This window comes from Cydia fagiglandana, chromosome Z (genome assembly GCF_963556715.1).
Source record: "Cydia fagiglandana chromosome Z, ilCydFagi1.1, whole genome shotgun sequence".
NCBI classification, from domain to species: domain Eukaryota; kingdom Metazoa; phylum Arthropoda; class Insecta; order Lepidoptera; family Tortricidae; genus Cydia; species Cydia fagiglandana.
Window position 1 is genome coordinate 31,297,747 of NC_085959.1, and position 20,151 is coordinate 31,317,897.

General features: G+C 36.4%; 4 protein-coding genes across 4 annotated transcripts in view; 2 read left to right on the plus strand and 2 right to left on the minus strand.

The window, feature by feature from the left end:
* LOC134678852 (uncharacterized) overlaps positions 1 to 10,974 on the plus strand; it is a 208,179-nt gene extending 197,205 nt beyond the window's left edge. The window contains exon 11 of the mRNA XM_063537562.1: positions 10,431 to 10,974. Coding sequence (XP_063393632.1) covers positions 10,431 to 10,936 — 506 coding nt within the window. The 3' untranslated portion in view covers positions 10,937 to 10,974. The remainder of the gene's footprint in view (positions 1 to 10,430) is intronic.
* Positions 119 to 9,985, minus strand: LOC134678859 (uncharacterized). The gene is made up of 6 exons (XM_063537575.1): positions 9,716 to 9,985; positions 3,304 to 3,442; positions 2,884 to 3,023; positions 2,291 to 2,446; positions 1,860 to 1,946; positions 119 to 1,471 (listed from the first exon to the last, which is right to left on the minus strand). The coding sequence occupies exons 2-6, from the start codon at positions 3,435 to 3,437 to the stop codon at positions 1,320 to 1,322; spliced, it is 669 nt and encodes a 222-aa protein (XP_063393645.1). The 5' UTR covers positions 3,438 to 3,442; positions 9,716 to 9,985; the 3' UTR covers positions 119 to 1,319.
* Positions 10,975 to 11,119: 145 nt separating the features above from the next.
* LOC134679346 (uncharacterized) lies at positions 11,120 to 15,903 on the minus strand. The gene is made up of 3 exons (XM_063538248.1): positions 15,675 to 15,903; positions 15,135 to 15,410; positions 11,120 to 12,407 (listed from the first exon to the last, which is right to left on the minus strand). The coding sequence occupies exons 1-3, from the start codon at positions 15,814 to 15,816 to the stop codon at positions 12,139 to 12,141; spliced, it is 687 nt and encodes a 228-aa protein (XP_063394318.1). The 5' UTR covers positions 15,817 to 15,903; the 3' UTR covers positions 11,120 to 12,138.
* A 2,242-nt stretch (positions 15,904 to 18,145) lies between these two features.
* Positions 18,146 to 19,840, plus strand: LOC134678115 (transcription termination factor 5, mitochondrial-like). Its single transcript, XM_063536565.1, has one exon. The coding sequence runs from the start codon at positions 18,260 to 18,262 to the stop codon at positions 19,838 to 19,840; it is 1,581 nt and encodes a 526-aa protein (XP_063392635.1). The 5' UTR covers positions 18,146 to 18,259.
* The last annotated feature ends 311 nt before the right edge of the window (positions 19,841 to 20,151 follow it).

Consider the following 20,151-nt stretch of genomic DNA (forward strand, 5'->3'; position numbering starts at 1 on the left):
ATAGCTGCAGACTTTTCACGGTCTGACACTAGCGAACTTCGGTGTTCACGGTAGGCTCTCGGTTTATCGAATGGTTGACTAAACTATAGGTAAATAAGTACATTAAGTACAAACAGTGTTACGTACAAATATTTTATTTTAATACTTATTGTAAAATGTATAATGTCCCTGATAAAGTATAAGGCTCTAAAAGAAATTGAAAACCTTATTTATAATCTAAATAAAACAAGAGTTTTAAACAAAAATATAAAATATCTCATTTAAAATGTACGCCACGTCATTGGTTCATTATAATCGTTAAATACACAGTGGAATTTACTTAAAGCCATACTCTTAGCTTGGGGGCATACTTCAGGATTTCGCCTCTGGGTCAATATGAAAACAGTGCTTGAAGGCACATACGCCACTAACTGACACTAAACAGCGAAATTTGTATTAAAGTTGGCAAGAGCAAGAGAACCTGAGGGGCTAAAGATTCTCTATCTATCTCTTTCACCCTTGCAATTTTCGACGATAGAAACACAGATAGACGATCTTCGTGGAGAGTTCAGATGAAGCTGCCCTTAATGTAAGCTACCAGGCTTTATTTTTAATCTAATGAGAATAATATAAAAATAAAATGTATATATAAACTGTGTTAATCAACATATTCACATTTCATTTTTATCTACGTGTTAAGACTTATGTGACATCAATGATATAAAAGCTGCTAGTTGATGCATATATCTACTCTTATAATAACATTTACTCCTATTATCATGGACGGATACTTACATAGAAATGCGTTGGTATATTGGACAGGTATACAAATTACTCACTCGCCTCAACCTATTCTAAATGAATAGTTACACTTATAACAAACATTTAAAGGCACATGTGAAAGTTAAATTACTAATCATTTTAAAACATCGAAATGAAAATCAGTCTAAGATTACATGTCTTGAATAAAACTTATAGCCTAATAGATTTGCACTGGTAAATGTGCGCTATAGCGAGATTTCTAGTCCGTTTTTAGACTTATAAGATGCCAAAATAATGTTAGAAACGTGAGATTCGTATTTATAACGACGAAGGACGGAGATTTAGTGTAATGTCGACCGGGATAAATGCAACTATTGGATTGGAGTCTATTTGACTTAATTTTTTATAACGACGTGAATTACAAAACCTTCCGTCATCTAGTGCCAAAGCCTTTGAGCTACTTGGAAATGAAACGTAGCATAGAGGGCGTTCCGGCCAATCATGTTCGAGGAAGAATGGAGAGACGCAATAACTCCATAGTTGCATTTACCTCGCTTGACCTTAATAGTAATTTATGGTTATGCTTTGGAATCCTGTTCCATTTCGAACTGGGCTTGCGATTCCTTGAGCTTGTTCCGCTTTTTGTACTGGATGTTGGCCTCCGTCAAGAAGAGCGCTGCCGTGATCAGGCAGCAGACGGCGCCGACCACCCCCAACCCGAATGACCAACCTGTTCGATTCATAGAAAGATATTCTTAAAAATAGAACTGAATTCAACTGTTAAATACGATTTATAGAACTATGTACAATATTAAATTTAAAAAAATTAATATCCCCTACGTATTTATGTCAAAAAATGCCTTAAATCATTCTGGGAAAAGATGTGACACTCTTCAAACTGTATGATCGATTCTTATCAATCATAGCTAAGAACCATAGCAAGGGCACTGGCTTTAATGTAAAATAAAACGGTCCATCCGTTTGAGCTACGATGCCACAGATAGACACTGGGTCAAATGTATTACGGGGTACACCGTTTATACGATAGCAAACTATAAAGTGACCTCTTACTTAGGACGATCTTGCAAGATAATAATCGCATATCATCTTATAATTACCTAAATAGTTATTTTCATGGTTCGGCATCCACCCATCCGAATTGCCTAGCGACGCAAATACAATCACTGCTATTACTCCGCAGATACCTAAAAATAAATAAACAACATCTGTCATTAATGTATATCTGTCGGCGGCCGATCGTAAAATCAGGCATATCGTGAAATTCCTAGGCATATCGTGAAACGTGAAAATCTTTGACTCGCTCCCTGAGTCGACGGAGCCCCGCTACGCGGGGTTCTTATTTCTGGACAGTTTGCCCTTCAGGCATCTGAAGTAACCTAACGAACCTATCTTACCTATATATTGGTTTAATGTGACTATCGTCAAAACAATACACAGGAACATTACGATCTGCCTGATCTTACGATCGGCCGCCGACATATCAACAACTCAATTAGATATACATATAAGTATAGTCATGGTATCGTACCTGAGCCCAACATGATGTATCCTATAGTCTTGATTAAGGTCACAAATCGGTTTTGATCGGGTCCACAACATAGGAAGAATATCAGCACCAGGATGGTCGATATCAGTACACCAAGGAGACATAGTGTGAAGAAAAACTGTGTTGCGATCATGAAACCTGCAAATTAGAGAATAGAATCAGCTGCATCGGAATGTAGGTCGAGGTTAAGGTGTGCCTAGTTGCGTACCGATGCAATGCGTGGCGGCTCTAATTATTCTAAGGGTATGCTAATACTAGGATAACATTTCATTATGAAAAATTTAATTGTATTTTGCTGTCTGAACTAATAGGCTCCTTCGTTAACGCACGAAAGGAACAATTACTTCGTAACGACTCACTGGAGAGGAAAATTTAAACGGCCTATAAAACAGCGTTTAAAATGACCTCTTTTTCAATAAATCTTATTTTAAGGAGAAATTTCTTGCCACAATCTTCCTAACCTAAGATCATAATTGATGACTCACAGTTAACAGTCATCCAACAGTCAATACTTTCTATTATTATAGTAGTTATTCACAGTTTCACACTACAGTGAATAGTGAAGTTATATTCACCCGGTAATAAGAATCCTCGTATTCTATCGTAACCCGTAGTAAACGGATCGTACACCCAGCGGCATCCCACAAAGAAGCGTCTTTGGTATTGGTCATACGGATCGGGGAGTGACCTAAAGCAATGACTCCATAAGCCTAATCTGAAAAAGAAAAACGAATATCATAAAAAATTGGCAGTGCAGAGTGAACATGTATCATGTTTAAGCAAAAGTCACATTAATGCAGCAAGCATGTATTGGTAAATAATATATGCACTGCAAAATATTAAAGGACCGAAAACGCAACGTTGATTTGTTGATATCCCCGCAGTCACAAGCGCCTACTTGCTACGCTAACACAACGTTGGCTGTATCGAACGCTAAGCCGCCGATGCGGTTTTTAAGGATCTAGGATCTACACTAATGATCTAAGCTAACACACTTGTCTAGCCTGGAGCCCCTTATCCTGTAGTCGCTGACCAGCCAGTTCGGCGTGCCGAATGCCAATGCCACCGTCACAAGGGCAATGACAAACACTCCAATGCCACAATTGCCGGCCAAACTTCTGTTCTTCATTGTTTCTGTAACAAGTTACGGCGTTTAAAACACCTTGTAATTAAGTACGAAGAGATAATGTTTCCTACCTATTGTTTCAATTGTCATCTCATTTATCAAATGTGCACACTTGTACAGCTCGTTAGATCTTTGTACGTGATGAGTCATTAGTCATTTTGTGCATACCGGATAGGTACTTAAGTGTATGAGTATAATATGCAGTTACAGAGTGTGCAATCCAAATCATATTTAGTATCTATTACACTGTCATTTAGCTACGTTGGTATAATCTACAGTCAGAAAGAGTCAATTAGCATCATTATGAAAGGATATTTTTTTTAAATCAAGCTCACATATGTCAAAGTATGATTTTTAAGTAAATGGCATGTAATTCCCTTAAATAAAAGGAACGCGGTAATCTCATAAAAAGCACACCCACCCGCTACTGTTAGATCACTCTTTTTTAATTTTGGATACCTATCCAAAATTAATAAGCGATTTCATGTGTCTCGGGAAGAGCTAAACAGGTGTTTAGAAATGAAGTTCCGCTTCTTAGATAATTAACTTATTAGTTTATTTTTGGTTTTCCATTCTGACCCTCTTGGATAGTTGAGTCCTGCATATGACTGGTTAAATTAGGTCAATTAAAGTATCAAATGTAACTTAGGGTAATCGAATCGTTTCTGATACATTTTGTGTTGTATGCCTAGTCTTTTATGCACAGAAGGTGTTTCTTACTACGAAATCGATAACTGTTTTGCTTTGCGTTGTTCCTCTAGACTCTAGAGATTTCATTATCTACTGAGAATAATATATCGGTATATCGATAATTGCACTCATCTGTCTCACGCTTGAATTATACATCACAATGATGGTAATTTTATTGCAAATACAATGGTATAGGGTTGGGAGTACAAAGAAATTCGATTGAAAAAAAAAAGAAGTTGGACTTTTGTTTAGATTTGTAGTGTTTACCTCTGCTATTTGCGCGTTGGTTTAGTGAAAAATGTTGTATGTGTGTGTGTGTGTCTTCTTGTACCTCTAAAGTCTCTAAACGCTCAAATCCACTTTTGTACCTCCTAGTATCTTTGAGATGTTTACTCTTGGATAATGATTTAGGTATATGTTTTAATGTACTTCACGTCTCATTTGCATTTTCCATTGGAGGTAGCAAAATAATAAGTTCAATGGATGAATACGCTTAGCTAGACGACTGACAAATTTATTACTCAGTACTAATTTATTAGGTACTTAGTATTAATTAGGTCAAATTTAGTAGCCAAGAGACACGTAAGTGTTTAACACTTTAACCTATAAATGACTGCAGGAATACGCGAGTAGAGACTGGTATATTTCAGTATTTTATATGAACTGCCTAATAGAGTCTGTGTGGAAAGCGAATAGTCGTGAAATGTATGGGAGACCATAAATTCTAGCATTCTATTAGCCTTCTCTTTCCGCACAGACTAATAGTAATAACGCTGTATTATGGTCGACTCAGTCAACTGACTTATTGCAATGACGATGACGTACAGGCCAATTCAAGCTTTAGTAATTCGATCTGTTTCCGATATGATACTGATCAGTCAGTGTCAGAAGTGACATTTCCTCAACCAAAAACGTCACTAAAACTCGAATAAGCCTGATAAGCTACCTATGGTCAGTTGATTGTTGCTTATAGTATGTACCAGTCCTCGTCTAGGCAAGCTATAGGACAAACCTTATTTAACAAGGACGGCAAGCATATTAACTAGTTCTCGATGTCAATGTACTTGTACACGCTGTAATGATTACGCGTGGGAACTGTTGAGAATACAAATCACGCATAAACTTATGTATCGTCTACGGCCGCTAATCTCTAACCGTCCACCGTGGACCATGGGGATTATGTCACAAAGGATAGGGCAAGAATATACGCAGCTCAGTACAAACAGCTGCAGAATTAGCCAATAGAAGGATGCGTTCGACATATCTATATAGTTCGTTGTAGTTAGTTGCTGATTGTGATCAATTTTTTTTAGTTTCGTATTTTAACGCTACTGAAAACAGGTATAAGTAATATAAGCTCCTTCCTCCTCCTATCAAGTTATAAGTCATTAAGGAGGTCAGAAGTTTCTTTGTTTGAGAACAAACTACGTTTATTAATACATTCACTGCCAGCGCAATTTAGAGTAAATCCCGATCCATAATAACATAAATGTTGTAACCGATCCCTTGGCGGGTATTTGGACTGAGCACTGTTATCATAGCTGCATTACGTAAGAGTATTTTCAACCTTTTTGAGGGCGCTACTCCCTGAGGAAGGATAAATATAATCGCGACCCCTTAGAAAAACACACTTATATGGTTAAAATCCTCATCATTTGCAACATAATTTCTTCAAAGACAACTACTGTAGATCGAGAATATATTGTAGATGAGCCTTACGGGCACTAAGAATGGTGCCCGTAAGGTCCGTCTTTATAAATATGTCAATTGGTATTGCTCATTTCCAGTTTTGTTGTAACATCAACCATTTAAAAACAAAGAAAAAGTGCAAAATGGTTTAAATTGAGAGATGAGAGAGTGGGGGAAATGGAAGAAGCTGCCACTTGGCTTCTGACACTTCTTTTTACTTCAATTTTTAGGGTTCCGTACCCAAAGGGTAAAACGGGCCCCTATTACTAAGACTCTGCTGTCCGTCCGTCCGTCCGTCCGTCTGTCACCAGGCTGTATCTCACGAACCGTGATAGCTAGATAGTTGAAATTTTCACAGATGATGTATTTCTGTTGCCGCTATAACAACAAATACTAAAAACAGAATAAAATAAAGATTTAAGTGGGGCTCCCATACAGCAAACGTGATTTTTGACCGAAGTTAAGCAACATCGGGCGGGGTCAGTACATGGATGGGTGACCGTTCTTTTTTGCCTTTTTTTGCATTATGGTACGGAACCCTTCGTGCGCGAGTCCGACTCGCACTTGCCCGGTTTTTTTTAACCAAGTAAGCTAGGTGCATGACAAATTTCACATTTAGAGCTAAAACCCGGACTAATGAAACTTAATCTTATAAAATCGGTAAGATTATAATACGATTTAATTCCACGGTGTACGCACCCAAACACCCACATACGTCAATTTAGATACTCTAATTATCCAGTGTCTAGGTAGATCAGGTAGAGGTACCTAGATGTTTACATCATCGCTGACCTCAGTCAATGCTTTCTTTAGACCACTTAGCACAATTTCCATACAAAATTATGTCAAAATCATGGCTAGCGCTGTATGAATAGCGATTCCATGCGAGGTTGAGTAACATTACCCCAAACGGACAAGGCTGAGATGAATAACGAGTGAGTAAAATGTTTCGCAATCTAGCTAAATGAATGGCAGAGTTGTTACCTACTGCTTAGCGTGTCGTGTCGCATACAACATAACATTCACCTCCAAATACAATGCCAAAAAGTTCACACACGCCGATTGTGGGAACTTCGAGATTCATAATCCGGTAGTTGGGTAGGTAAAATGACGGTTGTAACTCGTCACATTGGTAGGTGTTTAATGCCGTCTGGGTGCAGTTGGACTATAACGCCAATTAAACATGTACATACTTAGTTTTAGGGGTCATCTAGAAATTACGTCACGTGTATACGAGTAGGTCGAAAGGGTTTATAATCATCACAGTATGAACATGGTACAATTTTTGGAAAATCGGGGGAATCATATTCCTACCTAATTTAAGAAATCAGAAAATGGGTCAAAATTGCATCAATCAGCCAAAGAGAAAGAGAGAAAATAGGTAAAAAAAATGACATTCACCGCTGAGCTACGGTCGTAGCCGATAACGTGGATTTTCCAGTATGTAGCGGAAATGCTTCGTAGAGACAAAACGACAACGTGTCGTGATTAGCGCTGAATGGGTTAAAATTGGTCTTTGGCAGGTAATTCAATTATTTTGTATGTATTGGCTCCTTTATCATGTTTAATTCGATAATGATAGTGATGGATACATGTAGAGTTTATTTATGCCTTTGCCTTATCTGACTGTTATCCACTGTTATCACTTTTCGCAAAGCTCATAATAGGAAGAGCCAAATGGACTCCAGTTTGCCTGCCAATATTTACCCCCTTATTCATTAAAGTTAGCAACCTCTTACAAATCTCTGTTAAATATTGTCTCTTTCTAACAAACAGAAATGTCAAAATGATGGATAGGGACCAGCCATTATTAACGGTTTGTTAGATTTGACAAACATTTATGAATAACCATTAACCATGATAAAAGAGTATGAGAAGAGGATAGGTCCAAAAGTTTCACAAAATTCTTGTCATATTAATCTAACTTCGTAAGAACGTGAATTTGGAACTTCTTTTATTTTTATAAGAGATCATTTAACTCGAATATAATTTGTACTTGTACAGTCAGCCAAGAAAGTGGTCTACCACTTTTCGACTCTATCATCTGATTGATAGAGTCGAAAAGTGGTAGACCACCAGAGGATGGAATTGCAATAAGGTGAAAAAGTGTATAACTACCTAAGTACCTACATTAGTACGATTTATGACTGTACCAATGACTCATCAGGCATACCTATATTTTAATGACAGCAAATGATTATGATTACCATAGTTGTCATTTTATAATGATACCTGTGAGTGGGATTGAACATGGTATATTATTCAAATGGATATTATGTAATTGAATAATATACCATGTTCAATCAATAAATAATTGCGTTTTTCGTTTAAAATCCTAATAATTATTTTGATCGGGTTAGGATGTAGATCTTGGTTTATCATAAATGCAATGTTTTTTTTTAGAAATTGCATTAATTTCAGCAAAGAAATACACAAATCAGACAAGTCCCATAGTAAGCTCAATAAGGCTTTTAGGAATTTAACCAAGAATATATATAATTACTTAAGACTTTCGCTGCAGCTATTAGTTTAACTTGAGCACTGCTTTAAGGATACTCTGTATGTATTGTATATTTTAGCACAAAGTTGCACCAGGTGCTTTAGATATATAACATCCATGACATTATAAAACATATGTTTTGTTGTATACCATATATATTTATGCTCCTGTTACAATTTGAATCCAGGACCATCACCTGTGCGGTTGAGCATTTATTTTGAATGTGTTAAGCCAGGTCTTAAACTAATTGTTTCTTAAAGTTAAGTTAAAAGCAATGGGTTTTAACATTTTCTAATGTTGTTGCATTAATTATTAGACATGAGAATCATACTCAATTTATTGTAGGTATGCTTTACTCATTCGCATGGTTCCGGCCGGTAGACATCACAAAGTTATAATTATATATTATATAGCCTTTTCTTTTCCACAATTTACATTTTTTCATTTCAAACTATATATATTTCTTTAATTTTTTGTGGTCCCTGTTTGGGTAAAGGCCTCCAAGCTTTGCCATTTTAATCTATTTTGTGCGGTATCCATCCAGTCCCTTCCCGCTGCCTCCACAATGTCGTCAGCCCATCTTTTTCGTGGTTTCCATCACAAAGTTAAGGGAATCAAAAACTTATTTATACACTGCACACTTATGTGGAGGATACAGTTTTTCATTTGCACTTTTGCAGTACTTGAGATTAAAATAAAGAAAATGTGTTTGTTACTGTCCACACAAGAAAGTATATGAAATGTGTACCTTAACCAGTGAAAAATAAAATGTTATTATTTAAATATAGGTTATATATTTTGAAATGCCATTTAATTGCCATGAAAATTGAATTACATACAAAATCACTAATAGTATTAGCTTCTATTTCATTATGCAATAGGCCCCTGCTTTCAAACACTTTTGTTTTACTTAGACAAAGCATTATTATAAACAAGCAAGTAGTAAGCTTTTAAACATTTGGGTTACAGGAAGATACTTCGGATGTCAACAATGACACGCGAGTGTGATATTCTGCTTTCTTATAACTCATAAAACTTTTTAACTTATTGTTGTTATTGTCTTGATCAAATTAAATAAAGAATAACCAACAATGTTAAGCAAACCCTACCTTATTCTGCCCTCCTCTGTTAAATGGTGGTATCTCAAAACCAAATAAAGATGATAATAGAACTTTCAGATTGAGATTTTTTATTATTTCATAGACACTTTTATTACAATTGTAATTTTTAGAAAAATAAAGTTATGTTGATATTCGTCAAGTAAATGATTAGTTTACAATTGAAGATATAATTTATTAGTATAAGTTTAATTTATAAACAAGTCATAATATGTCTGCAAAAATACTTTCGTTAGGTTTGTTTTACATTAGTCGTAAAATTTACGTTTATGGACTGGACTTACCTAGCGTCGAGCTGCAAACTTTGAACAATATGCGATACTACTTTAATGTCACAACCACCTAACTAAAACAAAAATTATTAATATATCATTACAGTATGTTTTATACGAAATAGTAGATTAAGTTTTTGATTTCATCGCTAGATGCCTACGCCCTGCCTCGTTCACTTGGCGACTTCTCACACTTCACAGATAGTGAATCTTGTAACGGCTTCAATACACACATAACGTAGTAACGCACTCTATAGTCTATGACAACAAGCGCAAGCCTCGCCAAGCGCAAAACCCACCACGCGATGAATGAATGGGCGTGGTGCAAGTGGTGTTGCGCTAGCGCCTCTAGCGGGAGAGACGGAAACTTGAACAGGTTACGGCAGTGGTTCTTAACCTGGGGGTAATTACCCCCGTGGGGGTAAAACTGGTATTTTACGGGGGTAATAAACTAACCTAATATAATAATACAACAAATGTACACGTTTTATTTTTTATTACCATTGGGAGGAGGGGTAAAATCAGGTTCCCTAGTTAGTCATAGGGGTGACCGGACTGAAAAGGTTAAGAACCACTGGGTTACGGCATTATTGGCGGTTTCTTCGAATAAGTGTCCTAATAAAAATAGTTTTAATACAGGGCAGCGTCATAAGTCATAATAACTCATGTTAATTATTCAAATGGAACTACTTATTTTAATTTTAATAAAATTTTATTTCGGTTTCAGTGTTTTTTGAGCCGACAGATCGAAGAAAAGCAACCAAGGTTCTGCACAGCGGACTACGCATTGCCTACGCTTCGCCAAATTTAAATGAGCTACGTGCAATGGCACGCTTCGTCAAGCCTTACATGCTTCCTGATTATGTTAACGACGTAGATGAAATTTTATACTTGTCTAAAATGTTATCAGGTTTTATTGAATGCCTAATTGTAACATTAGGTGCCAAAGGTGTTATCATCGTACGAAACAAGGATGTTCACGGAAATGGGTACGACACGACGGCAAAGCTCTATTCAGTTAACGTAATTAAAAGTATAGAAAATGTCTCAGGAGCTGGAGATTGTTTTGCTAGCGGCTTCCTTCATGGAGTTCTTTCAAATTTAAATGAACCATCTTGTGTTTCAGTTGGATTTGATGCTGCTAAGAATGCTTTGCTTTCTTCTAACACTGTTCCATCTAATTTTAAGATGGCCAAAGACATCAAAGAATCAAGTTATAAAACTATACTATAACTTAGCACATTCACTGCCAGCGACCCTCTAGGGCGGCCCTTTATAGGTGCTTTATAGGTGCTTTTTGCTACATAGAGCTTTTCCCGAGTTATCTGCTACGCTTGTAGCGTGTGGCTTGCGCTGGCACTGAATGAGCTTAATAATATGATCATTATTAAAATTACATTAAAATAATAAACATAATAATTATGTAAAAAAGATTTATTATTTACTAAAACTACAAGTAAATAAAATGCATTTAACAGTCCTGCATACAGCTATGCTAAGGCACTAAATAATTATGGGAATAAGTAGATTTTATTTCTTTACCTTTAAACAGCTGCCATTACAGCATATCCACACAACACAAACTTATTTTAATGTAAGTTCCCAAACCTGTGCAAGGTCAGCTACCCTCTCACACACACAATATGGTATTGATAAAGAATAAGCTCATTGGATTCTTCAACCTTCAGACTCGACTCAGTTTTGTTGGTCACTTGCAGACTGTACTTTAGTTATAACACTCATTATGTATTGTAGCAATATCTTCAATGTTATTTAGTTGCACAGAATTGTGAGATGTTCTTCAAAAATATTGAAAAAGGACTTTCCGCATAATAAGTATAAAACAACTTAAACAAGTCTCGTAAAACTGAGCCCAGTTGTCCAATAAACTCGTAAGATATAATTCCCCACCGGCACTACACATACACATATGATTATTATTGTTTTTAATAACTTTTTTTACATCAATCACTTTCACTTAATAAGAGCAATCTTATTCTGTTTTGCAATATTTACAACAAAGGCAAAAGAACTTTAATTTCATAATACTTTGAAAAATTCTTGTATCCTGTTACTGGTTGAAATGCAGTAATGTCTGCAACCCATACTTACCTCATTTTTCTTTTGCACAGATGACCACATTAACAGAATAAGATTTTTTTTCAAGGTAGTCATGATATTTAACATTTATTTTTAAGTCACTTGGGCTAACTTATTGGCTTTTAACAGTGTTAAATATGTAAGTATAATTTTTGTACATGAGATTCTTGTAAAACATGGACGGAGTCAAATATAAGATACATTACAATACATTAGTCTATTATTGTTACTAATTACTCCATACTTTATGACTGTCATCAGCTCATCACTTATAATTACCATCTAATACTATCTAAATGAAAATCATGGATATAATTAAAAAATCTTACAACCAGTTAAATATCTGTGTGTCCTCCAGCGTAAGCAAACTTCCTTTCATGCATTGTGTATGAGGATGGCTCACGGCTTTGCATTTCATGTAGTTTCTTATACTTATGCACCCTGGCTTCAACCAAGAACAGAATGCCTGCTGGAAACAGCATGACAACTCCAATCACGCCCATGGCATATGCCCAGCCGAGGTCATTGTGTTCCCAATTCGGCATCCAGTCACGGCCATCACCCCTCGCTCCAAATGTCACCACAGATATAATTCCAGAAAAGCCTAAAACAAAAAAAAACATAACCATTTCAAGATTCTTAACAAAAATGAAACTTGGACTTTTTAGAATATGTTAAAAATAAACTGAAATCAACAGTAGAATGTGGAAGCCTGTTTAGAAGTTTAAGATAATTAATATGACATTAATTAAACATTTAATATATGATTACAGAATTTTAGGTCAAGAAATGAATGCTCAAAAAACGTTGTAGTGGGAAATGCTAGGAACACAATTTTTGACTCCGTAACTTTGTTTGGACTAGTTAGGAGGTGAACATATCAAAAGTCCCCGGCTGTAGCCCCGCTGCTGGGGGGTAGAGGGGGCTAAGAAGGTCGAATTTTTCGGTTTTTCATTCATATCTTGGAAACTTTGCGTCTTAGCGACATGACTACTAAGACAAACCGAAAGCTGATAAAATTAGTTACAGGTCTTATCCTGTCAAGTTTTTCGATATCATGAATAGTTTTTGAGATACCCGCTCTTGAAAGTTTATTTAGGGATTTTAATTTTATCTTGATATCCACGTCAGTGAAGCTGTTAGGCCATGTTTGGTATCATTTTCGTATAAATCGGGGGTGCTGAATTCATTTATGGTATCACATTGACACCATTCCGAAGTAAAACCAAAATTTTAAAATAAATATTTTTTTAAATCCCGCTTCACGCTTAAACCGCTGAACCAATTTCGTTGAAATTTGGTATAGAAATAGTTTAAATCTCGACACACGACATAGGATAGTTTTTATAACCAAAAGCATCTTTTGAGGGTGTGAAAAGTGGGGTGGAAGTTTGTATGGGGAGTCAATAACCGCTGAACCGGTTTAGATGAAATTTAGGACAGAATACATCGACTACCGAAAAGCCTTCGATACCGTAACCCACACAAGTATATGGGAAAGCTTAAATGAACAAGGAGTGGATGATGTATACATAGAGGTCATCAAAAGTATATACAGAAGAAACTCAGGAAGAATCAAGTTAGAGTCACTCGGCCAAAGCTTTCCCATAGAAAGGGGAGTAAGGCAAGGAGACCCACTGTCCCCTAAGATATTCATCGCCATTCTAGAAACCATCTTCAGCAAGCTAAAATGGAGTAAATTAGGAATATACATACAAGGTACCTACTTAAATCATTTAAGATTTGCAGATGACCTAGTGTTGATAGCGGAGTCATGTACGCAACTACATCACATGACGGAATCCCTACACATAGAGAGTATCAAAGTAGGACTAGAAATGAACCTAAGTAAGACAAAGGCAATGACAAATAGCTGGAAAAGACCACTAAGTATAAATGGAAACACGCTGGAATATGTAGAAAAATATACCTACCTAGGAAAGAACATTAGCTTCAATAAAGACAATAATGAAACGGAAATAGAAAGGCGAATACAACAAACATGGAACAAGTACTGAAGCCTAAAAGGTATATTTAAAAGTAACATGCCAATAGCCATTAAAACTAAAGTCCTAAACTCAAGTGTCTTGCCATGTATGACATACGGAAGCCAAACTTGGAAATTCACGGCAAAAGCTCAAAGAAAAATCATTACATGTCAACGGGCGCTAGAAAGAAGCATGCTCAATATAAGAAAAATAGAAAAAATAAGACACTCAAAAATAAGAGAAAAAACAGGAGCAACAGATGCCTTGAGCTATGCAAAAAGACTAAAGTGGAAGTGGGCAGGCCATACAGCAAGACTTACAGATAAGAGATGGACATTAATAGTCACCAAATGGAGAGGTCCACTTGGCAAAAGAGGCCGGGGCAGACCACAAATGCGTTGGGATGAAGACCTAAAAAGAACAGCCGGCACAGACTGGATGGCGACAGCACAGGACAGGGACAAATGGGCAGCATTGGAGGAGGCCTTTACCCACTAGGGATTCATTAGTAAAACACATATTATATAAGTCTTAGTTTTATTTTAAATTTTTTATGTAAACTTTTTACAATGAATAAAGGGCTTTTTTATTTTATTTTATTTTATACATCTGTGATTTAGATGAAAGTGATACCAAACATGATTTCAAACCTTACCTTAAGCAGTATTAACCTCAGGAATTCAGTTTCGTTGACGAAGTTGAATTCCCCCCATACTCCAGATCACAACTTTAAAGGATGATTATTGAGATAAAAAGTATCTTATGTCTTGTCTTGGGACTCGAAATATGTGTTTACCAAATTTCCATTAAATCGGTTGAGCGGTTTAAGCGTGAAGAGGAATTTAAAAAAAAAGGTATTTGTTTAAAATGTATATGTTATTTCTTAGGAATGGTGTCAATGTGATACCAAAAATGAATTCAGCACCCCCGATTTATACGAAAATGATACCAAACACGGCCTAGCAGCTTCACTAATGTAGATATCAAGATAAAATTGAAAGTCCTAAATAAACTTTCAAGAGCGGATATCTCAAAAACTATTCAAGATATCGAAAAACTTGACTGAATAAAACTTGTAACAAATTTTATCAGCTTTTGGTTTGTCTTAGTAGTCATGTCGCTAAGACGCAAAGTTTCCAAGATAATAAGTGATAAACCGAAAAATTAGACCTTCTTTCCCCCCTCCACCCCCCCAGCACCGGGGCTACGGCCGGGGACTTTTGATATGTTCACCTCCTAACTAGTCCAAACAAAGTTACATAGTCAAAAATTGTGTTCCTAGCATTTCCCTCTATAACTTCTTATTGCTTGGCCTATATTAAATCATAAATAATATTACATACCTCCAATAACAAGTATGGTTCCCAGTGTCACCAAAAGAGTCAAATAGTTTTCATCATCATTGTCTTTCTGCAAATACAGATATGCTAGGAACAGAGAAATGAGCACAGTGCACAGTGATACAGTGAAGAAGAACTGAGTGGCGATGAAGAATCCTGGGAGAAGTATGTCATGGATGATATAGTACTCTTCTTCAAACACCCACCAGCAGCCAGTGAACACTGTGTCATACCAGTGGTGCGGCTCTTGAAACCCATTGAAGCATACTAACCACAAACCTGAAATCCACCATTTAATTATTTCTTATCTTAATCTAACTCACAGTATAGTTAGCTGTAAAAAGATGTATGCGTGGTGCAAGCACTACCCTATATTCTGACTGGTTGCAAAGTTCATGTTTTATTTCTATTGCACTGTTATGTGGGACCATCACATAAGCTGCACTTCGTTTCCAAAGTGATGGTATTGTCAAATACATTTTAAGTTGCTGTTTAACAATACTTTAAGTTAAGTTATGGTTACAAGTAATCGTGAAAGCTTACCAATTTGAATAAACTTAGGGTTTTTAAGTTTGCCGTCAGTGACCAACCAGTATGGACTTACAAAGGCCAATATAATAAAGAAGGACGCTAAAGCGTAAAAACCTAGCGCAAATAAGCCAGTTTTTGACTTGGAAACCATCATAAATTTTGTAATAACACAAATACAATCAATGAGTATCGAATGTTGTAAAATGCATTTAATAACGTCAAACAATTAACGTATAGTCTAACCTACGCCCTAAACTTGACATCATACCATAGAATACAAAAAATGTTTAAAATACGGTACATTAGTGTGTTCGGGCATTAGGTAAAGCCGCTGCTTATATTGTCTGTCAAACGACTGTAGTGGAAAAAACGCGAAATTTAAATTTTCTAGGGACGATTACCAACTTACTGTACTCTTTGCGATTACCCTACCTCCGCACCTACATGTTTAAAACTTTGCACTTTTTTTCTACTGACGAAAATGACTTAACAGACTATAATCTGATTTATATTTTAAGTCCATTCCACACTCGTGCGTGAATCGCGGCGAGCACGAGTGGGCTTTAAGGCTGGCGTCCACTAGACTCGCCGAGGCGAATCGAATCGAATCGCAATAATTCGCCTCCTATATTTTCTATGCAACTGCGTCCATTGACGAATAGCCGCGGCGCGCCGATTCGACTCTCCGCGCGTATTGCTCGTCAGGCGAATTTCTGCGGCTACGCGTTTCGACTCGACTCGGCGAGTCTAGTGGACGCCAGCCTTTAAACTCAACCTCTATGGATGATTGGATTGGGATTGGGCAAGGCCCCTACGTTTATTGTTCTATTTGACGGCGCAGCAACTAGTATCATTTCTCTCTCCTCGCTCTTTTAAAATGCCGTTTGTCAAAAAAGGACAACCATACTGCTGACAAGGTGAACTTCAAATCAAGTGTTGCCTTTTTTGATGCATCCAGGCTGTGAATGTTTGCGTAAAAGCGTGTATGTGTGTTCTTTTAGGGATGTGAAAAGTCGATTTTAATCATGTTATATATCGATAAACGATACACAGCGGAACGAAATAGCTATTAATTGAAGCTTCAATATCTTCGTTAAACATATACATAATTGAAATGCTAATGAATAATAAATATATTAGAATATAATAAAATATTTCAATTATTGCGGAACACATATCTTAGTAGGTATTTATGTATTTTAATTAAATATCTGAACTTTCCCTTGGTTCCCTGCTGGGGCGTGACGATAAAATTGTGATCTGATAACCACAATAAAGAATAAAAGCGTTTTTGTTCATTTTAGATATCGTCAAACCTTTGAAGTAAAATTAAAATTGTAAGAAATGTCGATAGTTTATCGATATGACTTTATCGACATGGCTACAGCAAGGTGGTGTTAAATTGTTAATCGTACACTAAACAAAAGCAGGGGTGCGAAGCTCCTGACTTCGGCCAAACTCGGCTCCGCTCGGCTCAGCATTGCTCCGAGCAATTTTTAGGGTTGGCACCACTTGACTTCCTTTTGCGTGCACGACCACAGATAAGATAATCACTTGAATTTTGACAACCCTAAATAGCCGAATGGGATAGTGTCATGTTTTAAAAAGGGATAGCATGATTCGACCCTGAACCGCTGTCAAACTTCGGTTTTGTAGGAAGCTTCCTTTCTGTACGGTAGTACTATTATTTATTCTGTGACAAAAGTGGCATAGACATAATATATATATAGACGGTGTCTCAGCGAGCTGTCACTGTTGCCACTTTTGTTTAGTGTACGATTAACAATGAGGCCCACGTTGCTGTAGCCATGTCGATAAAGTCATATCGATAAACTATCGACATTTCTTGCAATTTTAATTTTACTTCAAAGGCTTAACGATACCTAAAATGACCAAAAACGCTTTTATTATTTATTGTGGTTATCAGATCACAATTTTATAGTCACGCCCCAGCAGGGAACCAAGGGAAAGTTCAGATATTTAATTAAAATACATAAATACCTCCTAAAATAGGTGTTCCGCAATAATTGAATTATATTATTATATTATAATATATTCATTATCCATTAGCATTTCAATTATGTTTATGTTTAACGAAGATATTGAAGCTTCAATTAATCGCTATTTCGTTCCGCTGTGTAGCGTTTATCGATATATAACATGATTAAAATCGACTTTTCACATCCCTAAAAGAGCACACATATACGCTTTTACGCACACATATACAGACTGGGCGCATCAAGAAAGGCAACACTTGATTTGAAGTCCACCTTGTCAACAGTATGGTTGTCCTTTTTTGACAAACGGCATTTTTAACGAGCGAGGAGAGAGAAATGATACTAGTTGCTGCGCCTTGAAAGAGAACAGAAAACGTTGGGCCCTTGAAAAGTGGCAACAGTGACAGCTCGCTGAGACACCGTCTATATATATATTATGTCTATGGGATTGGGTGACATTGTCACTGTCAGGGTGTCAGGATTGACAAGTGAAGGTGAACATAACCTAAAAAGTTATGTTTTGATTTGATTTTGAATTTTTGTCTTATTGTGTTAGAAAACATCACTATGAAGATGGACATTATGTAAGAACGAAATCTCATGATAATTCAAAAATTATACAAATTGGGTCTCCTTTATTGGAGGCCCCACTCGAACCGATATTATTCGGCCGTAAGTAATATCGGCTCTTCCAAACTATGTAGATACTTCGGTATCACCCAAGAACAAGCAGAATTTATATGTTTAAAACAACCCTACGTAAACAAATTAGATGAATCTACCCTTCAGTGCCTAATTGACACAGTACGCGATCTAGGATTTTCAAGAAAAATTTTAATTAAGGATCCACTGTTGTTCAGTATAATGCCTATCACTATGAAATTTCGACATAAAGTTTTGAATGAATGTGGATTTGAAAACATAACACCAAAACACATATTGACGTATTTGCAATTAATTAAACAGAAAACGATAGGACAACTAAAGAAATCTGGAGAACTACCAACCATGTTGAATGTAGAAAATAGACTAGCAAGTTATATGACACAATGGCCTACATCTCTGACTACTTTAATATATGGAGACATTGATGAAACAACAATGTATAGTTTAAGACTGAAAATATTACAAAGGTATCTAGAATTAATGCTGGATTTAACAGAAGATGAATTCCAAAGGGGTTTAAAAACTTACCCAACAATTAAGCATCGGCCACTAGAAATTATTAATGAAACACTAAATATTTTGCAGTCAGTGGTCAAGATACCTGATAAGAAAATCAAAGCTAATTTGTATCTTGTGCATGTTGATCCTGAAAACTTAAAGAAAATAATATACAAGTTTCGTTCTATAGGTGGCATCGATATAAAGGAAATTTTGAGACTTCATCCTAAATTAGCCACCAAGAAATATGAGGTGATGGTAGAAACAAGGAACATTTTCCAGGAATACGGCATCACCGATGAGGCCCAGAGAAGGTGTTTTGATATATACACCCTGAGTCCAGATACTGTAAGAACAAGACTCGAAGATGCTAAGTCAATTCCTGAATTTCAAACATTCTTGAACCATCCTAGATTTCTTAAAATGATACACTACAAAAATACAGCAATGCACAGATTGAGAAGCTTGTATAACAATAGGAAAAAATGTTTGAGTCTTAATATACTTTCAGGTAGCTCAGTTCAATATGAGACCTTTGAAAGAGCCCCCGGAGATAGGCTGGGCAAGGGGAAGGATCTAATATTCTGCATCTCACAATCTCTTGGAGATATGTACAGTTCTACTCAAATAAGGAATATGGTCAAGAGACATCCATTCTGGATCAATGTGCCTCTGGTGCAAGTTAAATTTGTCTATCAACAGCTTTCCAGGAAGTTTGGAGTTCAAGACATTTATGAAAACTGTCCTATTCTGTTATATCCCTGGACTAAAATAAAGAAGGTGCTTGATGTATTGGAGGCAAAACAAAAACCTGCCGATTCAACGCACAGCATTGAACTACTAGACTTCACAAAATTAGAGAATACCCAAAAATTGAGTTTGGTTTTATATTATTTAGAAAAGAATCACTACTTTTCAGGTAATGGTGTGTGGACTGAAGAGAAGTGTAAGAGTATTGAAATGTCAAATTACCAAGATGTAAGACATGATCAGACTGTAAATACAGTGTTGAAGTAAATTGAATTTTATTACAAATTTCCTTTCTCCAATCTGCAGACTTATACATAGTGTTTATTATTCTCTGAGAAAGACCGCAATTAGTCCAAGTCTGTAATAGGTCCGGGTTAAGCTCAGGGGAACAAAACTATAGAGGTGACAGGGAGGGAGAGGGGAGATGACCGAAGTACTTCTAAAATAAAGGATGGGGAATTTCGTACCGCATCGTTTATCGCACGCGCATAGGTCATTTATATTGCTGTTACGTTCGCACAATGTCGTTGCCGCCAGCATCCTGGATGGGACATCAAAACTGTAGACGTACTTATTGT

Excerpts from the sequence above, each read along its gene's own strand:
- LOC134679346 (XM_063538248.1), bottom strand. The coding sequence starts at position 15,816 with ATGATGGTTTCCAAGTCAAAAACTGGCTTATTTGCGCTAGGTTTTTAC. Across the intron at positions 15,411-15,674 it reads CCCTAAGTTTATTCAAATTG|GTTTGTGGTTAGTATGCTTC; the intron begins GTAAGCTTTCAC and ends GGTGGATTTCAG. Across the intron at positions 12,408-15,134 it reads AACCATACTTGTTATTGGAG|GCTTTTCTGGAATTATATCT; the intron begins GTATGTAATATT and ends TTTTTGTTTTAG.
- LOC134678115 (XM_063536565.1), top strand. The coding sequence starts at position 18,260 with ATGATAATTCAAAAATTATACAAATTGGGTCTCCTTTATTGGAGGCCC.
- LOC134678859 (XM_063537575.1), bottom strand. The coding sequence starts at position 3,437 with ATGAAGAACAGAAGTTTGGCCGGCAATTGTGGCATTGGAGTGTTTGTC. Across the intron at positions 3,024-3,303 it reads AGGGGCTCCAGGCTAGACAA|ATTAGGCTTATGGAGTCATT; the intron begins GTGTGTTAGCTT and ends TTTCTTTTTCAG. Across the intron at positions 2,447-2,883 it reads ACGAGGATTCTTATTACCGG|GTTTCATGATCGCAACACAG; the intron begins GTGAATATAACT and ends TCTAATTTGCAG.